Source organism: Dendrobates tinctorius, unplaced genomic scaffold (genome assembly GCF_039654945.1).
Source record: "Dendrobates tinctorius isolate UK_male_01 unplaced genomic scaffold, ASM3965494v1 ptg000473l, whole genome shotgun sequence".
NCBI lineage: Eukaryota > Metazoa > Chordata > Amphibia > Anura > Dendrobatidae > Dendrobates > Dendrobates tinctorius.
Genome location: NW_027362135.1, coordinates 1,104,477 through 1,127,639, shown reverse-complemented (window position 1 = coordinate 1,127,639; position 23,163 = coordinate 1,104,477). Strand labels below are relative to the sequence as shown.

At 47.7% G+C, this 23,163-nt stretch overlaps 1 protein-coding gene across 4 annotated transcripts in view; it reads right to left on the bottom strand.

Moving 5' to 3' along the window:
- Positions 1–4,403: 4,403 nt before the first annotated feature.
- Positions 4,404–23,163, bottom strand: part of KCNC1 (potassium voltage-gated channel subfamily C member 1) — a 206,368-nt gene continuing 187,608 nt past the window's right edge. For 2 of the 4 annotated variants that reach the window (XM_073564689.1, XM_073564692.1), the window contains 2 exons: positions 9,941–10,129; positions 4,404–6,002 (listed from right to left, as the gene is read on the bottom strand). In XM_073564689.1, coding sequence (XP_073420790.1) covers positions 5,932–6,002; positions 9,941–10,129 — 260 coding nt within the window. In that variant the 3' untranslated portion in view covers positions 4,404–5,931. The remainder of the gene's footprint in view (positions 6,003–9,940; positions 10,130–23,163) is intronic. The other 2 variants (XM_073564690.1, XM_073564691.1) reach the window with 2 other exon arrangements.

The window sequence follows — 23,163 nt, the reverse complement described above, 5'->3', positions numbered from 1 at the left end:
CTTCTGCTTCTTACTCATGTGGAGAGTTGATGAACACATTCCAGCCTGATTGTTCTCATCAGTAGAATGGAACCTATAGCGCGTAATATGATAAAAAAAACCACCTTGCTAAATTGGGTTATTGACGGGCATGTGTTGGGTCGCACACATTCAGCAAAGCATCGCATTAGCTAAGCATCAAGCAAAAGGCAGTTATTCCATTGCAAAGAATTAACATCCATCTTCTCTCTTTCTCTCTTCACACAAGTAATCAGATCATTCTGCTTATGAACTGATCCACCCTGCATGTATTTCACTCAATTCAATGTTAGCAAGCAGCCTGAATGGTACAACTCCCCTCCTCTGCGGGCTGTCTTTTCTGCTGCAATATATCCTATTGATAATCAGATCATTCAACTCACCGCTTCCTCTCTCTGACCACAACATTCTCTCCTTCATGCTTCCAAATCCTCGCCCACCCCTGCACAAATCTACCTACCACACATTCAGAAATCTACAAGCCATTAACCCTCAGACACTTTCAGACTCCTTACACTCATCACTGTCCCCAATCTAATCGTTTTCCTGTCCTGATCTGGCTGTTCATCACTACAACGACACTGTTAGAATAACCTTGGACCAAGTAGCACCCCTCACCCTCAGAACCTCCAAACAGAGTAAAACAGCCCTGGCTCAGATCACAAACTCGACTTCTCCAGCGATGCTCTAGGAGTGCTGAACGCCTATGGAGAAAAACCCGCACACCAGAAGACCTTCATCCACTTCAAATTTATATTAAGAACCTAAAACTCTGCCTTTCACCTAGCCAAACAGACCTACTTCACCACCCTGATCTCATCACTAGCCAACAACCCCAAGAAACTTTGACACTTTTCACTCTCTCCTCAGGCCAAAAGCACAAGCCCCTATCACAAACATTTGTGCTGATGACCTGGCCTCCCACTTTATAGAAAAAATAGATAATATCCGCCAGGAAATCCGCTCTCAACCACCAAGTGCTATGACTCCCATCTCTCCCTGCATTTCCCCTGGCTCACTTTCCACATTTGATCCCATCATAGAAGTATCCAAACTCCTCTCTTCTTCTCGCCTGACTACATGCAGTCCCTACCCCATTCCCTCACATCTCCGACCAGTCTCTCTCTCCAGTCGTCACAACTCACCTAACTACAATCTTTAATCTCTCCCTCTCCTCGGGCATTTTCCCATCCTCCTTCAAACACTCTATCGTTACTCCATTACATAGGAAACCCGGTCTCGATCCATCTTGCACAAACAGCTACAGACCTGTCTCCAATCTCCCCTTCATCTCTAAACTCTTGAAGCACCTAGTCCACTCCCGCCTTACCCATTACCTCTCCACTTACTCCCTCCTAGACCATTCACAGTGCAACGTCCGCCCCCTACATTCGACTGAAACTGCACTCATCGAAGTTACTAATGATCTGACAGCAAACCGTAACAGTGACCACTTTCTGCTCATCCTTCTCGACCTTTCTGCAGCTTTCCACACTGTTGACCACCGTCTCCTACTCTCTAGGCTCCAGTCACTAGGCATTAAGGACACTGCTCTCTCCTGGTTCTCTTCCTATCTTTCTGACCGCTCCTTCAGTGTTTTGTTTGCTGGATCCACATCATTTCCTCTTCTCACTGTAGGGGTACCTCAGGGCTTAGTTCTTGGCCCACTTCTCTTTCTCTACACGGCCCCAATTGGACAGACCATCAGATTTGGCTTTCAGTACCATCTTTATGCTGAGGACACACAACTATACACATCATCCCCCGACCTTACCCCCACTGTACAACAGAACGCCAGTGACTTTCTGTCCGCAGTCAGTCTCCAACATCATGTCCGCTCTCTAATTTGAAACTCAACCTCTCAAAAACGGAACTTCTGCTCCTGCTGTCTACTAACCTCCCTAAATCTGACATTTCCTTCTCCGTGGGTGGCACCATAATAACACCCCGGCAGCAGGCACGCTGTCTGGGTGATATGTTTGACACCAATCTCTACTTTACATCCCATATACAATCTCTTGCCTGCTCTTTCCGCTTACACCTAAAGAAGATCTCTAAAATACGCCCTTTTCTCACCATGGAAACAGCAAAAACCCTTACTGTCGCATTGTTCCACTCCCGCCTGGATTACTGCAATGCTCTCTTAATTGGTCTCCCCGTTACTCGACTTTCCTTTCTCCAGTCCATACTTAATGCAGCAGCCAGGGTCATCCATCTGGGTAATCGGTACTCGGACGCGTCCGCTCTTCGCCAGTCCTTACATTGGCTGCCCATTCATTATAGGATCCAATTCAAAGTACTTGATCTCACCCAAAAAGCTCTCCACAGTGCAGCACCCCCCTACATCTCCTCCATCATTTCTGTCTATTTGCCTAACTGACCGCTGCGCTCTGCAAATGACTTTCGACTAACCTCTGCTCTAATCCGTACCTCCCACTCCCGACTCCAAGACTTCTCCCGTGCTGCTCCAATCCTCTGGAATGCTCTAGCCCAAGAAATTAGGACTATCCACAATTTGCAAAGTTTGAGGGTGTGTGCACATGCTGCGGATTTTGCTGTGGTTCCGCAGCGGATTTGGCCACTGCGGACCCGCAGCAGTTTTTGCTGCGGTGTACAGTACCATGATTCCCTATGGGAATCAAAAACCGCAGTGCAGACGGTACGGAATTTTCGGCGCGGATTATCTTCGGTTTTCAATCCGCAGAAAGAATTGACATGTCAATTCTTTCTGCGGATTCTGCTGCGGTTTGCCATCTCCTCCATTGAGGAGATGAAAAACCGCAGGGCAAAACCGCAGAGCAATCTGCAGGTCTTTTGACCTGCGGTTTCATCTGCGGATTTTACAAAATCTGCGCGGATGAATCCGCACCCCAATCCGCACCCTTAGGCGTTCCCTCAAAAAGCATTTGTGCAGAGCGGCCTATCACGTTCACTAATCTAAGTCATTCTATGTGTAAGTGTGCGTGTGTAGCCCATTCACTATCGCTATCCATCCTTCACTCCCTCAAGATGGCTGGAACATCATTGTAAATACACACCTGTACTTTGTATCTCCCCCACCTCATTGTAGATTGTAAGCTCTCATGAACAGGGTCGTCTATTCTGCTTTAATTATTGTATTGTATTGACTAAGTATGACTAAGTATGGAATGGACAAGGCAACTGTTAGGTGGATTCATAACTGGCTTAGTGATCGGACCCAAAGAGTGGTCGTAAATGGCTGCACATCCAGTTGGAAGAATGTCTCAAGTGGGGTACCACAGGGCTCTGTCCTGGGCCCTGTATTGTTCAACATCTTTATCAACGATTTAGATGAAGGAATTGAGGGTAAACTGATTAAATTTGCTGATGACACAAAGCTAGGAGGGATAGCTAATACTAGAGAAGAGAGAGAGAGGATTCAAGAAGATTTAAATAAACTGGAGAAGTGGGCAGCAACTAACAGAATGGTTTTTAACAGGGAGAAATGCAAAGTACTACATCTGGGCAATAAAAATGAAAAAAGCATATATAGAATGGGAGGAATAGGGCTAAGTGACAGCACATGTGAAAAAGACTTGGGTATACTAATAGATCACAGACTGAATATGAGTCAACAGTGTGATGCAGCAGCAAAAAAGGCAAATGCAATTCTAGGATGTATTAACAGAAGCATACAGTCTAGATCACGTGAAGTCATTATTTCCCTCTACTCCTCTTTGGTCAGACCTCATCTGGAATATTGTGTCCAGTTTTGGGCACCACATTTTAAAAAAGACATCAACAAACTGGAGCAAGTTCAGAAAAGAGCGACCAGAATGGTGACCGGTCTGCAAACCCTGTCTTATGAGGAAAGGTTGCAGGATTTGGGAATGTTTAGTTTGCAAAAGAGAAGACTGAGAGGAGACTTAATAGCTGTCTACAAATATCTAAAGGGATGTCACATTGTAGAAGGATCAACTTTATTCTCATTTGCACAAGGAAAGACTAGAAGCAATGGGATGAAACTGAATGGGAAGAGACACAGATTAGATATTAGAAAAAACTTTTTGACAGTTAGAGTGATCAATGAGTGGAACAGGCTGCCACGAGAAGTGGTGAGTTCTCCTTCAATGGAAGTCTTCAAACAGAGGCTGGACAGACATCTGACTGGGATGATTTAGCGAATCCTGCTTTGAGCAGGGGGTTGGACCAGATGGCCCAGGAGGTCCCTTCCAACTCTACGATTCTATGATTCTATGATTCTATTGTTATAGTTGTTACTTATGACTTGTGTTTTGGGAGCTGTTAAACTGTAAAGCGCTGCGGAATATGTTGGCGCTATATAAATAAAGATTATTATTATTATTATTATTATTATTGTACTAGTGGCTGTCTCCAACATCATTTTCAACACATCAGGCAGGTGAAATTACGATAGAAAATTTATTTCATGCAAGTTTGTTTTTGCATAACATATGCATGCATCTTTGCTGAAAATGTAGAATTTTACACACAATACAGGTCAGTTCATACTTTGACAAATGTTTCCTGATTTAATATTGCAAGTAACAGCATTAAAATACCTCATTCTATGTTTGATATCAATTTTGATGATTTAGTAAAACAGACCATTAGGGATTACCACCATGTTACATATATACTGATAACATACAAGAGATCTCTTATGGATAGTCATTACAGGCCACATGTTATCAGATCAGATACAGGCTCCATGGTCACATACATGCCAATGAAAAGAGAAAAATCCAATCCAACTATGCACAAGTCAAAGTTGTAGCTGCCCATGGAGCGATGTTATACAGTGCGTGGATCTGGCCAATGTGACCGATGGCTGCAGAGTGCACTTCTTATTACAAACTGTCAGTCTATGCACAAAAAATCATCCCCCGAGCAATGAAAGTACAGATTCAAATGTTCACATTTTGCTACATGTTTGTAAGAGAAATAAATGCATTTATGTCTGAACAGAATCCTCTGTGTCTTCACATTTTATACATCATGCAAATCATGCTAAATAAGTATAGAAATAGTTTACTGTGGAGCTTCAGGTTTTGGCAGCAGAGGCTGTGGAGAGGAACCGTTGACTGATGTTGATGTTTGTCCATGTGCAGAGGATCTGTCCAGGTGAGCACAATGAGGCGCTCCTTTCCTGAGCATCCGCCCAAGCCACCATAGCTGCCTCTATTTGCATATCTAGCAATGACACGATGCTCTTTGCAAAAATATGCCTGTAAAGAATACAATGAAGACTTAAGACTTCTCCATGGCCTTTAAAATTCAAGCTTGTTGATCACTTTAGAAAGAGCAAAGTAAAAAAAAAAAGTAGAAGAGCTACATGCAGAGGCAGCCATTTTCTTCTCCAATGGAACTTAGTATTTCCATGCAGATGAACTTTGCTTTCTGCTTTAATAGGTGGTCATGCATCAAATCATCCTACTTGCTCAGACTCTTGAAGGGATCTTATGGCTCAAATTACATCCTGAGAAAAAACGATTCTTTCTTTGTCTCCATGTTTTTCCATAAAATGACAGCAGCCAATGAGATCCAATTTCAGCCAAGAGAAAAGCATCAAGTAGCAAGACACAACTCTATGTGGTTGTCCTATACCGAGACCATGCAGCATAAGGACTGGCAGAATAGTGTGCTGCCCACTTTCCTTCATCTTTTGGCCTACCAGTGGCACCGTGATGCTACTGCCGGGAGCGGGATCGTAAAGGAAATGATTACAAAGATTAGACCATTCTCTGCTACTGATCCATGCTATCAGATGAATGGGAGAGGCAGTGAGTGGGGATGACCCCACTGGAGGCAAATTTTCTTAGGACTGATGGCCACCACTTTTACAACCTTCATTTGGAAGATGAAATGTAAAGTGCAGCAGTGGATCATAAAGTTGAATGGACTAAGAGTGAAGTCAACAGCGTAGCCAATTCAGCGGGATTCCCATGCACTGTACATGCTGAGAGTTGTATCACTTGGCAACAAAATCCAGCAGAGCCAAACTATGGAGAGATGACAAGATGAGAGGTCACAGAGGGTTCTAAACCATGGCACACACTACAGTGTCTGTTCCTAGATTAACTTAATGCCTCATTTTCAACCTTACAGCTGATTGTTTCCTACTCATGCATTGGTATAATTTCCAGCATTTTTTAGGGAAACCATCGTAGAGCTCTGATTACTACTGGCCTTATACATGTGGCAGGCAGCCTTCATGCTCCACTGTCATCTGCACGGCTCACACCACCAGATAGTTTGCTAAGAATTGGAATAATTGACATCTGCAGCTGTTACCTGTGGTCTACATAGCATGAGCTGCCTCAGAGATGTAATTTAGGGACGGAGTGCAGTATTTGCACACTCGCACCAATTCCTCCTGTTGCCATAGTGATACCACCCACTTCTTGCAGCTGCAGACATAGCATGCATCCATTTTCTGTCTTTTACACATGCAGAGGGAACAAGTTGGCAGACAATGAATTCAGATTATGATAACAATAACTATGGATTCACATACGTCTAATGGGCCAATAAGCAGCAGAAATCTTTTTTATCAAGCAGACTTCCATTTTCTTTCTGGATAAGCTTGTTCCTACACATTGCATGTAATGTAGCAGACACTAGAGACGAGCAGCAATAATCTCATTACTGTGTGGATGCTTTCATGTATGGGCAGCAGAGGTCTGCCCTGAATATTATCAGACCCAATCAATACTAGGGAACAGTGTGAGGAGACAAAAGCCCTAGATGTCATGTATAACAGTCATAGGTCTATACAGAACCAGCATTCGGATAAGTCAGAAGCTTCCCAGTCACTGAAATAATTGGACTGGGCACAATGAAGCCACTGGTTCTATAGAACCGGGTACACTGGAACTATTGGACGGGGCACTCTGGGGCCACTAGAATTATTGGACGGGGCACTCTGGGGCCACTAGCACTATTGGACTGGGCACTCTGGTGCCACTAGAACTATTGGACTGGGCACTCTGGATCCACTGGAACTATTGGACGGGGCGCTCTGGGGCCACTAGAATTATTGGACGGGGCACTCTGGGGCCACTAGAACTATTGGACGGGGCACTCTGGTGCCACTAGAACTATTGGACTAGGCACTCTGGATCCACTGGAACTATTGGACGGGGCGCTCTGGGGCCACTAGAACTATTGTACTGGGCACTCTGGAGCCACTGGAACTATTGGACTGGGCACTCTGGGGCCACTAGAACTATTGGACTGGGCACTTTGGGGTCACTGTAACTATTGGAGTGGGCACTCTGGGGCCACTTGACCTACTGGACTGGGCAGTCTGGATCTACTGGAACTAGTGGACGGGGCACTCTGGGACTACTGGAACTATTGGACTGGGCACTCTGGATCCACTTGAACTATTGGACTGGGCACTCTGGGGTCACTGTAACTATTGGAGTGGGCACTCTGGGGCCACTAGAACTATTGGACTGGGCATTCTGGATCCACTTGAACTAGTGGACGGGGCACTCTGGGGCTACTGGAACTATTGGACTGGGCACTCTGGATGCACTTGAACTATTGGACTGGGCACTCTGGGGTCACTGTAACTATTGGAGTGGGCACTCTGGGGCCACTAGAACTATTGGACTGTGCATTCTGGATCCACTTGAACTAGTGGACGGGGCACTCTGGGGCTACTGGAACTATTGGACTGGGCATTCTGGATCCACTTGAACTAGTGGACGGGGCACTCTGGGGCTACTGGAACTATTGGACTGGGCACTCTGTGGATCCACTGGAACTATTGGACTGGGCTCTCTGGGGTCACTGGAACTATTGGAGTGAGCACTCTGGGGCCACTAGAACTATTGGACTGGGCATTCTGGATCCACTTGAACTAGTGGACGGGGCACTCTGGGGCTACTGGAACTATTGGACTGGGCACTCTGGGGCCACTGGAACTATTGGACTGGGCACTCTGGGGCCACTAGAACTATTGTACTGGGCACTCTGGAGCCACTGGAACTATTGGACTGGGCACTCTGGGGCCACTAGAATTATTGGACGGGGCACTCTGGGGCCACTAGAACTATTGGACGGGGCACTCTGGTGCCACTAGAACTATTGGACTGGGCACTCTGGATCCACTGGAACTATTGGACGGGGCGCTCTGGGGCCACTAGAACTATTGTACTGGGCACTCTGGAGCCACTGGAACTATTGGACTGGGCATTCTGGATCCACTTGAACTAGTGGACGGGGCACTCTGGGGCTACTGGAACTATTGGACTGGGCACTCTGGGGCCACTGGAACTATTGGACTGGGCACTCTGGGGCCACTAGAACTATTGTACTGGGCACTCTGGAGCCACTGGAACTATTGGACTGGGCACTCTGGGGCCACTAGAACTATTGGACTGGGCACTTTGGGGTCACTGTAACTATTGGAGTGGGCACTCTGGGGCCACTTGACCTACTGGACTGGGCAGTCTGGATCTACTGGAACTAGTGGACGGGGCACTCTGGGACTACTGGAACTATTGGACTGGGCACTCTGTATCCACTTGAACTATTGGACTGGGCACTCTGGGGTCACTGTAACTATTGGAGTGGGCACTCTGGGGCCACTAGAACTATTGGACTGGGCATTCTGGATCCACTTGAACTAGTGGACGGGGCACTCTGGGGCTACTGGAACTATTGGACTGGGCACTCTGGATCCACTTGAACTATTGGACTGGGCACTCTGGGGTCACTGTAACTATTGGAGTGGGCACTCTGGGGCCACTAGAACTATTGGACTGGGCATTCTGGATCCACTTGAACTAGTGGACGGGGCACTCTGGGGCTACTGGAACTATTGGACTGGGCACTCTGGATCCACTGGAACTATTGGACTGGGCACTCTGGGGTCACTGGAACTATTGGAGTGAGCACTCTGGGGCCACTAGAACTATTGGACTGGGCATTCTGGATCCACTTGAACTAGTGGATGGGGCACTCTGGGGCTACTGGAACTATTGGACTGGGCACTCTGGATCCACTGGAACTATTGGACTGGGCACTCTGGGGTCACTGTAACTATTGGAGTGGGCACTCTGGGGCCACTAGAACTATTGGACTGGGCACTCTGGGGCCACTAGAACTATTGGACTGGGCACTTTGGGGTCACTGTAACTATTGGAGTGGGCACTCTGGGGCCACTTGACCTACTGGACTGGGCATTCTGGATCCACAGGAACTAGTGGACGGGGCACTCTAGGGCCACTAGAACTATTGGACTGGGCACTCTGAGTCCATTGGAACTAACGACATGGGCACTCTGGGTCCACTGCTATTGGACTGGGCCAGCTGAGGCCACTGTACTATACATTGGAGTCACTGGAACTATCAGAATGGGCATATTTGAGTCACTGAATATCAAATTGGGCATATTGCAGTCACTGTTACTATCGGATTGGGCACATTGGCGTCACTGGAACTATCGGAGTGGGCACATTGGAGTCACTGAATCTTGTGAACTGGACACATTTGAAAACACATTAAGTATTAGACTGGGCACAATAATGCCACATGAAGTATCGGACTTTGGACACTGAAACCACATGAACTATTTGACTGAGCACACAGGGGCCTAATGGACTTTTGGATTGGGCACATTGGGGCCACTTGAAATATCGGACTGGGGAGATACATGAAATATTGCACTGGGCACATTGGAGCCACATGATCTATCGAACTGGGTACAATGGGGTCACATGATGTAACAGTCTGGGCACAGCCACATAGTGGGCTAGTTCTCGGTGTATGAGTGCATCATTTTCAAGTCAATCATGCACTAACAATTGGACAATGGAAGACTTGAAGTGACAGTATACAACATGAAGTGTCTATACCCTTTGTCTCAACTAACACCACATAATCCCTGGCTACTTGCAAGTTTCTCTTATAAAACTCATCTACATACCCTTTCTTACTCCTCCATCAGGCGGGCTTGGATACTCCTCGGGTGAAAGGAGAAAGTAGGGTCCACCTTTCTCCCGAGTGCTAGACTGTGTAAAGGACAGACCCTCATCGGGCGTTATTGTCTGGTCTATGTGAGGACAGTCTTCATTTGCCAACGCTGCTTTGGCCACGTCTCCATTCAGTTTGGAATCTTTAAATATAATAAAGAGGCCATTGGAGACAATATTAGAGTGTGGAGTTCAATGTAGCATGCAAAGTGTAAAGAAGTCATTCATACTCAAAAAAGTTTAGATACCACTAAACAGACCATTAAACAACACAGTTGGTTGGATTTAGCATATTATGCGGATAATATTGATTATCTCCCAGATCATAGATTTCTACTAAGATCATCAGGATGTTAGAATATGAATATTTTAAGGGGTCTTTTTTCTACACAACTTTTCAGTTATCCATTATAACCTGTAAAAATGCCTTCTCTACGGTGTTGGTGTTCAATTGTGCCATTCAATGGAAAGTTGCACACTGTTTCAGTACGGGCAAAGAAAACTTGAGTTGTTGCAGCTGAAGCTATATATGGTACTGTGCAAAGATTTTAGGTAGGTGTGGAAAAAGTGGCGTAGAGTAAAAAAGCTTTAAAAACAGAGATGTTAATAGTTTAATTTGATCAATTAACAAAATTGAGTGGTATAATGATGACTGTCTCCAGGCAATAGTGAAGCATGGTGCACATTCCTTACAAGTGTTGGGCAGCAAAGACGGGATATGTCAGCTGTATTGAACAGCTGACATGTGCCCGCAATAGGCGCGGGTGGAATCACAATCCATCCGCGCCTATTAGCTAGTTAAAAGCCGCTGTCAAACTCTGACAGCGGCATTTAACAAGCGCTTCCGGACATCCGGCCAGAAATGCACTCATCGCTGACCCCCGTCATGTGATTGGGGGTCATCAGTTCATCGGCGTAACAACCAGAGTGTCATGATCTGACAGTTTTAAATTGGACAAAGTGAATTTTTTTTACTTTGTCAAGTGCAAAGTGTGACGTGATTGCCCCCGGTGGCCATTGGAATTATCACACGTGGTGTCTTTCATTTTAAGTTGCCCGGTGGTGGGGAATGGTATCGCACCTTAGTGTTAGGTTTAATTTGTAATTATAAATCAGGTGTTAGGCTTTATAAATGAGTCTCAGGGTATGCAATCATTGTTGGTGATAGTTGTTCATTTGCAACCAACCTTGGTGGTGGAAGGAGCTGGAGAGATTGCTCAGCTCAATCTGAGTCTCAGAAGGAAGTTCTTTGCAGCGCTGACTGAACTTGGTGGCAGCTATTCAGGAGGAAGGCTGCAGTCGGTTGCTGGACTCTGTGCTGGAGCATTTGCACAGAGAGAGCTAAGTTTTCTATTTTCCCTGTTTGTGACTTTCCTTGTGTGATCTAGTGCAGTGGTGGGATTAGTTTCCGCACCGGCCAATGCCCTAGCGAGGGACTAGGTTCAGGGCGAGTCAGGGCATAAGGTTCGCGTGCGGCGACAGGTGCAGAGCCTGTATAGGGAACGTAAGGAGTGCAGGGACGTTGCCTCAGGGGAGCTTAGGAGGTCTCCACGTCCCGATTTCCTATTACAGGGCCCACCACTGTAATTGTTCCTGTGTTTCCCCTTAGTATTTAAATTCGCCAGCTGGAGGCGCTGTATCCAGTTTTACGTGTACTTTTTAAATTCGCCAGCTGGAGGCGGTGTATCCGGCTGCACATCCCAGTATTATTTAAATTCGCCCCGCTGGAGGCGCTGTATCCAGGGTCACGTGTGTCATAAATTCGCCCTGCTGGAGGCGCTGTGTCCAGTCACACGTTGATCGTTACACAGAAGTCTCCTTGAGACCTCTATGGTTGTTGATGCTGGATTGCTATGAGCACCACCCTGTGGTCGGCGCTCATAGCAATGCAGTAATTCTGCTACAGCGGTGATCCGAGCATCACCTCTATGTAGCAGAGCCGATCAAGCTATGGCAGCTTCTAGTCTCCCATGGAGGCTTTTGAAGCATGCCAAAAGTGAAAGAAAAATACTTTTAGGCTGTGTGCCCACGTAGCGATTTTTAAGCGTTTTTGCCGCGATTTTTGGAGCGAAAACACAGCGAAAACGTTTAAAAATCGCGTACAGAACGCCCCCCATGCATTCCTATGGCATTCCGCACATGCTGTGCTAATGCTGCGCTTTTTTCCGCGGCGGAATCGCATCGCGGAAAAAATCGCAGCATGCTCATTCTTTTGTGCGGAATCGCAAAGAATTGCCGCGATTCCGCACCCATAGGAATGCATGAGAATCGCTTACTTCCCGCATGTGGCTATGCCCACCATGCGGGAAGTTAAGCGTCTCATGTGCGGTTGGTACCCACGGTGTGGAGGAGAGGAGACTGTCCTCCAGGCCCTGGGCACCATACCCCTGTAAAAAAAAGAATAAAAAAATCGGGGTATATTTACCTTCCGACGTCCCGCGCTGCATTCCCGGCCTAAGCGTTCCCAGTAATGCCTTGCGGCACGGTCCAGTGATGACGTGGTCTCGCAAGATCGCTATAGCAACACGAGACTACGTCATCACAGGTCTCGCAAAGCATTACTGGGAACGCTGAGGCCTGGGAATGCAGCGCGGGACGCTGGAAGGTAAATATACCCCGATTTTTTTATTTTTTTTAGCATTTTAACATCCTATCTTTTACTATTGATGCTGCATAGGTGGCCTCAATAGTAAAAACCTGGTCACACTCGTCAAACACTATGCTTGACGAGTGTGACCAACCTGTCAATCACTTTCCAAGCGATGCTTCAAATTGCTTGGAAAGTGCTTGAATATCGCACGCGAAAATCGCGGCAAAATCGCGATCATAATCACGGTAAAATCGCGGTGAAATTGCGCGTAAAAAAACGCGCGATTTCTGGGAAGGAGTCCGGTTTTTGGTGTGCGTTTTAACACGCACCGTGGGCACATAGCCTTAAAAAGATAACAGAAATAAAAAAGTATAAAAATTTAAATCACCCCCCTTTCACCAAATTCAAAATAAAATAATTAAAAAAAATCAAACACACACATTTGGTATCGCCGTGTTCAAAATCGCCCAATCTCTCTATATAAAAATCAATGTGTGTGTGTGTGTGTGTATCACCAACCAATCACGAAGCATTTTTCATTTCACCAGAGCTGTTCAAAAGAAGCTAAGCTGTGATTGGCTGCTAGGACCAACAGTTTTCCTTGCAACCAATCACTAAGCATCTCTCATTTCACCAGAGCTGGTTAAAAGTAGCTGAGCTGTGATTGGTTGCTATGCGCAAGTTTTCCCACTTGACAACACCTCAGCAGACACTGACATGGTGGGAGAAATCTAGCATCAACAGGAACATAATGTTAGGGACGGCGGAACGCACTAAATATAAAATAATAGAAAGTGCGCTCGCCGTCTGGGGTCCACCGTGCAGAGGTGTTAAACTGCTGCTATATAATGGCAGATGCACAATATGGCGGTATATCGCACACGGGTTGAACGTCACCCGGTGTGCACTGGGCGTACTGTTACATTCACAGAGGCGCCTTAAGGCATAAACAGAAATGCCGAGCCTGTTTACCTCACAGTTCTCAGCGGTGTGCGTGCGGCGTCGCTACCGTGGACGCCCACAAGTGCTGCTGACCGCAGCATGGCAACTGACTCAGCCGTTATACGACAGTGCCCAGGAGGGGCGCACTGTCGGACGCTAGCTCTGTGGAGATGAGCACTGTGGCTGGTAGCATGCCACTGACTGACGCTGACTCTAAGGCTAAGTCCCTATCCACACACGTAATATCAGAGGGAGGGGAGTCTTAATGAGTCATTCGCAGTGTGATAAAACACTCCGGGATCGCCTATGCTGGGGTCAAAGGTCACGTGTGTTCAGCATGAAACTCAGGCGCAGAGCTGGGATTCGGGTATAACTGACACTGGGTCAGGTTTATTAATGGTGAAAGCAATGCATAAAGAAATAAAACATAAAACAAAACCTTGCCTGTCCGGCACTAACTAAACAAGGTACAACCTAACTACCAACTGGCGGGCTTCTCCCGTCCAGCCAAACCACAGTTGCAGTGGGCACTGCTTCCACTCACGTGTGTCTCTCACACAGACAGGCTCTCTGTGTTCCCAGGCTGAGACACTCACACAACCACCTGGCATCCTTTTATATCCACCTCCCATTATTCATTAGTAAGCAGGTACAAAACTGACCAGACTAGGCCACATAGGAAAGGAATCTGGGCGAGATATACCTGCCCTCATCCACTATTCCCACATGATTCTCACATATCTCCCCCCTCTGCTCAGACCACTCCGGTCGAGCAATGACACCCGCCAAACAGTGCACTCGGGACAGGGCATCTGCATTCCCCATCTGTACCCTTGGGCGGTGCTCCACCGTAAAAGTGTAGGCCTGTAGGGCAAGGAACCACCGGGTCACCCGGCTATTCCGTTCCTTGTTCAAGTGCATCCACTTGAGAGGGGCATGGTCAGTGATCAGCCTGAACTTTCGGCCCATCAGGTAATATTTGAGGGCCTCTAGAGCCCACTTAATGGCGAGGCACTCTTTTTCTATGACTGCATACCTTTGCTCGTGTTTATTCAGCTTCCTGCTGAGATAGAGGACTGGGTGTTCCACTCAGTCCCTCACTTGTGAGAGTACGGCCCCAATACCGGTATCAGAGGCATCCGTTTGTACCACAAACTCGCTGCGAAACTCCGGAGTCACCAGTACGGGCTGAGAGCAAAGTGCCCGTTTTAGGCTATGGAAGGCTTCTTCAGCCGCTAAACTCCATTTAATCATGACGGAGTCTTTCTCTTTTGTAAGATCCGTCAGGGGGGTAGCGATGGCTGCAAAATTGGGTATGAACCGGCGATAATAGCCAGCGATCCCCAGGAAGACTTGCACCTGCTTCTTGTTGACAGGTTGTGGCCAGTCCTGAACCGCCTGAATCTTATCAACCTGGGGTTTAACAACACCCCTCCCAATTACATACCCCAAATACCGGGCTTCTTCTAGCCCGATATGACATTTCTTGGGGTTCGCGGTTAGACCTGCCTCCCACAGGTCGTCAATCACAGCTTGTACTTTCTGGAGATGAGTCTCCCAGTCCAAGCTGTAAATGACAATGTCATCCAAATAGGCCGAAGCGTACTGCCTATGCGGCCTCAGGACTCGATCCATCAGTCTCTGGAAGGTCGCCGGTGCTCCGTGCAGTCCAAACGGCATATACACATACTGAAATAGACCTTCCGGCGTAGCAAATGCCGTCTTTTCTCTGGCAGCCTACGCCAAAGGGATCTGCCAATACCCCTTTGATAGGTCTAGGGTCGTAATATACCGGGCTTTTCCTAACCGATCTATTAACTCGTCGACCCGGGGCATAGGATAGGCATCAAATTTTGAGACCGCATTCAGTTTCCTGAAGTCATTGCAGAACCGGATTGTGCCGTCCGGTTTAGGAATTAACACAATCGGGCTGGACCAAGCACTGTGCGATTCCTCAATGACACCTAACTCTAACATTGCCTTCACTTCTCGGGAAACGGCTTCACGGCGCGCTTCCGGAATTCTGTAGGGTTTCACGTGAACAGTGACACCAGGTTCCGTTACGATGTCATGTTTCATTAGCGTAGTCTGCCCGGGTTTTTCTGAGAAAAACTTTTGGTTGTGAAGTAAAAACTGCCTGACCTCAGTCTTTTGCCGCTCCGAGAGAGTCTCTGCAACCCGTACCTCCGGTACGGTATGCGAGCAGACGGGACGGGCCAGCTCCGCTGACAAGGCAGATCGATCTTTCCAGGGTTTTATCAGATTTACATGATAAATCTGTTCAGGTTTCCGTTTACCTGCCTGGTATACTTTGTAGTTTACTTCACCAACTCTTTCCTTGATCTCAAAGGGGCCCTGCCACTTTGCCAGGAACTTACTGTCCACGGTGGGGACCAGGATCAACACCCTATCTCCGGGTGCAAACGTACGGATCTTGGCGCCCCTATCATAGATTCTTTTTTGGGCTCCTTGAGCCTGCATCATGTGTTCTTTGACGATGGGCATAACAGCCGCAATACGGTCCTGCATTTGTGTGACGTGATCTATCACCGTTTTAAACGGAGTGACCTGACCCTCCCAGGTTTCTTTTGCAACGTCTAACAGTCCGCGAGGACGTCGGGCGTACAATAACTCGAAAGGCGAGAACCCCGTGGAAGACTGGGGTACTTCCCTGATGGCAAAAAGCAAATACGGAAGTAAATAGTCCCAGTTCTTCCCATCCTTGTCTATCGCCTTTCTCAGCATCTGCTTCAGAGTTTTATTGAACCGTTCGACCAACCCGTCTGTTTGAGGGTGATACACGGATGTGCGTAACGGTTCGATTTGTAACAATCGGCAGAGCTCCTTCATTACCCTGGACATAAAGGGGGTCCCCTGGTCGGTGAGTATCTGTTTTGGTATACCAACCCGACTAAATACATGCACCAGTTCCTTGGCAATCGTCTTGGTGGCCGTGTTACGCAAAGGGATGGCCTCCGGGTAACGAGTGGCATAATCCAAGATGACCAGGATGTGTTGGTGTCCACGTGCAGACCGTGAAAGGGGCCCAACTAAATCCATCCCAATCCTCTCAAACGGGACTTCAATAATAGGTAGGGGTACCAAAGGGCTACAGAACCGGGGCTTAGGTGCAGAGGCTTGGCAGTCAGGACAAGACTCACAATATACACGAACATCGTGATGCATGCCTGGCCAAACAAAACAGTGTAATATCCTTTCGGTGGTTTTCTGGACACCCAGGTGACCTCCCATCACATGTCCGTGGGCCAGGTCCAGCACCTGCCGCCGGTAGGGTTTTGGCACGACTAATAGTTGCACCGGGTCTTCTCCCTTTTTCTCTATCTGATAGAGTAAATCATTCTCCAGAACCATGTAAGGATATGCCAGCCTAGAGCCAGGTTCTACAGGTACCCCATTTATCACTTTTACATTTGTCCTAGCCTGAGAAAGGGTAGGATCCTTTATTTGCTCGCTTTGGAAGTCATCTTTCTGAACTTCTAAATCCGGCAAACGGGGAGGTGGACGGCTGTCGGCCTCCTCCTCTTCCCTGGTCTCCTCCGTATCACCCGCCATGACTGAAAACGGGAACTGTAGGTCATTTCCAGCAGACTCTTCCCCCGAGTCTTCCGGGGAGACCTCTTCAAGGGGTTCGGGACCCACACGCGCCCGGGGAGAAGAATCATGTACATTATTACCCTGGGGTATCAACTGATTCTCCCACAATTGCCAGAAGTGGGGAAAATCCCGGCCCAGGATAACATCATGCAATAACGCCGGGACGAGTCCCACACTATGTTGCACAGACCCATAGGAAGTAGTAATGCATATGACCGTGGTGAGGTACGAACAGGTGTCTCCATGCACACACGTTACAGAAAATTTGTCTGATGGTCCAGTCGGGGCTGACACCAGACTGGCCTTCACCAGAGTCACCACACTTCCCGAGTCTAACAATGCCACCACATTTTTTCCATCAACAGTTAAATCACACAAGTGTTTTTCCACCTCCTTTTGACCAGCATTCACACTCACTACCCGTGCAACCATAGACATGCGGTTTTTAGAGTCTGTGACGTCGCACTGCATGGGTTCAGTAGTGAGCGGACAGTTCGCAACAATATGTCCCATCTCTTGGCAGCGGAAACACCTAACGGGCCCCTTGCTTAGACCATAGTTCGTTACTCTCGGCCTCGCAGTGTGGGCAGTCCCGTTTTCCTCCCCCACTGTCTTAGGGATTTTTCCATCTCCCCTAGTCCCTGGAACAGTCTTACCGGTTCCACGTGGAGACGATGAAGAACGAGGTGGGGTAGCGTCGTCTCGGAGTCCTTCCGCCACGGAGTAACGTTCAACCAGATCCACCAGTTGATCTGCCGTCGTAGGATTTCCATGGCTTACCCACTTCCTCAGGGCTGGCGGTAGAGCTCTCAGGTACTTGTCCATGACGACTCTCTGGATTATCTCTGGCGCTATCAGCACCTCGGGTTGTAGCCACTTCTTCGTCACGTGGATCAGGTCGAACATCTGTGACCGCGGTGGTTTATCCGGCTGATAAGTCCATTGATGCACTCTCTGTGCACGGACAGCGGTCGTCACTCCCAGCCGGGCCAAGATCTCGGCTTTCAGTTTGTCAAAGTCCTGCGCCACCTGCTGGAGAAGCGAACGATCGGTAGCTGTCATGTCCACCAACTCCTTCAGCTGGGCCATCATCACCCGATTAGCTTCTTGCTGGACGGCGGTGGACTGTACCAGCGCTTTCACCACGTCCTCCATGCTCATGCTTGCAACGTGATGCCCGCGTTCTCCACCACAATGTGATAAAACACTCCGGGATCGCCTTTGCTGGGGTCAAAGGTCACGTGCGTTCAGCATGAAACTCAGGCGCAGAGCTGGGATTCGGGTATAACTGACACTGGGTCAGGTTTATTAATGGTGAAAGCAATGCATAAAGAAATAAAACATAAAACAAAACCTTGCCTGTCCGGCACTAACTAAACAAGGTACAACCTAACTACCAACTGGCGTGCTTCTCCCGTCCAGCCAAACCACAGTTGCAGTGGGCACTGCTTTCACTCACGTGTGTCTCTCACACAGACAGGCTCTCTGTGTTCCCAGGCTGAGACACTTACACAACCACCTGGCATCCTTTTATATCCACCTCTCATTATTCATTAGTAAGCAGGTGCGAAACTGACCAGACTAGGCCACATAGGAAAGGAATCTGGGCGAGATATACCTGCCCTCATCCACTATTCCCACATGATTCTCACAGCAGTTTCATGCATCCATCATCATTCACACAGTTGCAATTAGAGACTAAACTAGCGCATGGCCGAGCGGCCATGCGGACCTTTTATAGCCATGCGGGACCTTCCAGATCTCTGGGATGGACCAATCAGATCAGGAGAATGACCTGAGCACGTGACTCCCGATCTCCAATGGGAGATCATCTCGTGAGCATGCCCAGTATCGTGACAAGAGGACTTAGCCACTGGAGTGGCTTGCTGCAGGGCAGCCTGCGCTGCTATTGCTGTCCCAGAGGTGGCAGCAACAACCAGTCCTACAGAGCTGGTCTGAGCAGAGCGCCTGCGACGCCGAGATTGCTGTGCATGCTCCTGAGTGGTCGGAGAAGAATGGGGAGACCGCAGGATGCAAGGCTCTGGATTCCCGCTGTGCAGCTGCAGGAACCTGACGCCTAACACATAAGCTCCAGCCATTGTCTGTCCCCCAGAAAGGAGCAGTGAGTACATGACAGAAATGAATCCCCACCTCCCGTGTGGTATCATTAAGTGACACACATGAATGTAGGAAAGTGCACATGTTAAGTGTCATGTGGATTTAATATTTTCTCAGACACTTTTATGCATTATTGATGTGTTACTGTGCTCTGATGCTGTGAGTTTTTTTTAAAGTGCTGCTTTCCCCAAAATTCACCTGAATATACCCATATAACACGTAATGCTTTTCCCATAACAACCCATTAAATATGATACTATACTGCATACAGATGCTGTACATCCATGAGCAACTTAGCCGGACAAATTACAAGTTGACCTGGGATCTTAGTACCATGTTTCTGTGCAATTTCACTATTCTACTTTTACTGGCTTTGACGGGATGATGAAGGATATTAGGGGTAGTAGTCCGGTGGCTCTGGCTGACGGGATGATGTGGGATATTAGGGGTAGTAGTCCAGCAGCTGTGACGGGATGATGTGGGATATTAGGGGTAGTTGTCTGGTGGCTATGGCTGACGGGATGATGTGGGATATTAGGGGTAGTTTTCCGGTGGCTATGGCTGACGGTATGATGTGGGACATTAGGGGTAGTAGTCCAGCGGCTATGACGGGATGATGTGGGATATTAGGGGTAGTAGTCCGGTGGCTCTGGCTGTCGGGATGATGTGGGATATTAGGGGTAGTAGTCCAGCGGCTGTGATGGGATGATGTGGGATATTAGGGGTAGTTTTCCGGTGGCTCTGGCTGACGGGACGATGTGGGATATTAGGGGTAGTTGTCTGGCTTCTGTGACGGGATGATGTGGGATATTAGGGGTAGTAGTCCGGTGGCTATGGCTGACGGGATGATGTGGGATATTAGTAGTCCGTTGGCTCTGGCTGATGGGACGGTATGGGATATTAGGGGTAGTAGCCCAGTGGCTGTGACGGGATGATGTGGGATATTAGGGGTAGTAGTCTGGTGGCTATGGCTGACGGGATGATGTGGGATATTAGTAGTCCGGTAGCTCTGGCTGATGGGACGGTATGGGATATTAGGGGTAGTAGCCCGATTGCTGTCATGGGATGATGTGGGATATTAGGGGTAGTAGTCCGGTGGCTATGGCTGACGGGATGATGTGGGATATTAGTAGTCTGTTGGCTTTGGCTGATGGGACGGTATGGGATATTAGGGGTAGTAGCCCGGTGGCTGCGATGGGATGAGGTTGGATATTACGGGTAGTAGTCCGGTGGCTATGGCTGACGAGATGTTGGATATTAGTAGTCCGGTGGCTCTGGGTGATGGGACGGTATGGGATATTAGGGGTAGTAGCCCGGTGGCTGTGACGGGATGATGTAGGATATTAGGGGTAGTAGTTCGGTGGCTCTGGCTGATGGGATAATGTGGGATATTAGGGGTAGTAGTCCGGTGGCTCTGGCTGATGGGATGATGTGGGATATTAGGGGTAGTAGTCCGGTGTCTCTGGCTGACGGGATGATGTGGGATATTAGGGGTAGTAGCCCGATTGCTGTCATGGGATGATGTGGGATATTAGAGGTAGTAGTCCGGTGGCTCTGGCTGACGGGATGATGTGGGATATTAGGGGTAGTAGTCCGGTGGCTATGGCTGACGGGATGATGTGGGATATTAGTTGTCTGTTGGCTTTGGCTGATGGGACGGTATGGGATATTAGGGGTAGTAGCCCGGTGGCTGCGATGGGATGAGGTTGGATATTACGGGTAGTAGTCCGGTGGCTATGGCTGACGAGATGATGTTGGATATTAGTAGTCCAGTGGCTCTGGGTGATGGGACGGTATGGGATATTAGGGGTAGTAGCCCGGTGGCTGTGACGGGATGATGTAGGATATTAGGGGTAGTAGTTCGGTGGCTCTGGCTGATGGGATAATGTGGGATATTAGGGGTAGTAGTCCGGTGGCTCTGGCTGATGGGATGATGTGGGATATTAGGGGTAGTAGTCCGGTGTCTCTGGCTGACGGGATGATGTGGGATATTAGAGGTAGTAGCCCGGTGGCTCTGGCTGACAGGATGATGTGGGATATAATAGTGAATATGGCTATGTGAAGTGGGTGGGGCTATACAATCAGCTTTGCACACTAACTAACCGTAGTTAGTTACTATGCCCGGCCAGCGCCGGGCTCTTCAGCTAGTCTATCAATAAAAAAAAGATTAATCTGATCGTTAAACGGCGTAGTTGGAAAAAAAATCAAAACACCAGAATTACATTTTTTCGGTCACTGCGACACTGCATTAAAATGCAATAATGGGCGATCAATAGACCGTATCAGCACAAAAAAAAACATTAAAAACAACAGCTTGGCGTGCAAACAATAAGCCCTCACCCAACTCAAGATCATGAAAAATGGAGACGCTACAGGTCTCGGAAAATGGCGCAATTTTATTTTATTTTTTTAGCAAACTTTGGAATTTTTTTCCACCACTTACATAAAAAATAACCTAGACATGTTTGGTGTCTATGAACTCGTAATGACCTGGAGAATCATAATGGCAGGTCAGTTTTAGCATTTAATGAACCTAGTAAAAAAAGCCAAACAAAAAAACAAGTGTGGGATTGCACTTTTTTTGCAATTTCACAGCACTTGGAATTTTTTTTCCTGTTTTCTAGTACACGACATGGTAAAACCAATGGTGTCTTTCAAAAGTACAACTCGTCCCGCAAAAAATAAGCCTCCACATGGCCATATTGACAGAAAAATAAAAAAGTTATGGCTCTGGAAAGAAGGGGAGCGAAAAACGAAAACAAAAAATCGAGAAAAGCTCCGGTCATGAAGGGGTTAAAAGAAGACAATGGAGTCTTGAAAGTGTTCATATGGCCCTCATAGAGCCAAAATATAAAACACTAACCTGACTTGGATTAAATGAATGAATTAGCTAGAACACAGCACTCCTGAACATTGCTGCACAAGTAGGTTCCTATCCTGCCAATTCTTATAAGGAATCTTGGCACTCAGTTGAAAATAAACTTGTTTCATTATTAGGAATTTGTTCTGCATCTTATCTAAATGTCAAGTGAGTATGCGGTCATCAGTTACAATATGTCTGACACATTGGGATTGAGAGATAGGTAAGGATTTTTTACTGAAGAAGGATGAAAACTGTTAAAATGCAAAATGTTGTTGGTTGGTTTGTTTGACATACTGTATTGGTAGGTGGTAAGTAAACCTCTGCTGCACTTGCATCCATAACCCCTTCACGCCATGGTCATTTTCTGTTTTCTTCCTTCCCTTTTTCTAAGGCTGTTTTCACATTTGCATTTGGAGGTGCAGCGGACGCTCGCTGTGAAGCTCCGCCCCCTGCCACACCTCCTCCGGTCAGCTCCGCCTATGGGCGCACCCTATCTTTAGCATTGGGTATGCAGGCCATGCGCAGGTATGCTTTTGCTGCCGCATGCGTTCTTTTGACGGTGTGGCGACCTGCATCAAACGCAACGTGTTGCATTTTGGTGCGGTCGCCACACCGTCAAAACGACTCATGCGGCGGCTAAAGCATACCTGCGCACAGCCTGCGTACCCCATGCTAAAGATAGGGTACGCAGGCCCATAGGCGGAGCTGACCAGAGGAGGCGCAGCAGGGGGCGGAGCTTCACGGCGAGCATCCGCTGATGCTCCAAACGCAAATGTGAAACCAGCCTAAGAGTCATAACTTTTCTTTATTGTTCCACCAATCTAGCCATATGAGGGCATTTTTGTTTTTATATGGGACGGGATCTCCATCCAACCTCACTGAGCTCGAGCTGTTTGCCAAGGAAGAATGGGCAAGAATTTCAGTCTCTCGATGTACAAAACTGATAGAGACATACCCCAAGCGACTTGCAGTTGTAATCACAGCAAAAGGTGGAGCAACAAAGTATCAGGTTAAAGGGGCTGAATAATATTGCACGCCCCACTTTTCAG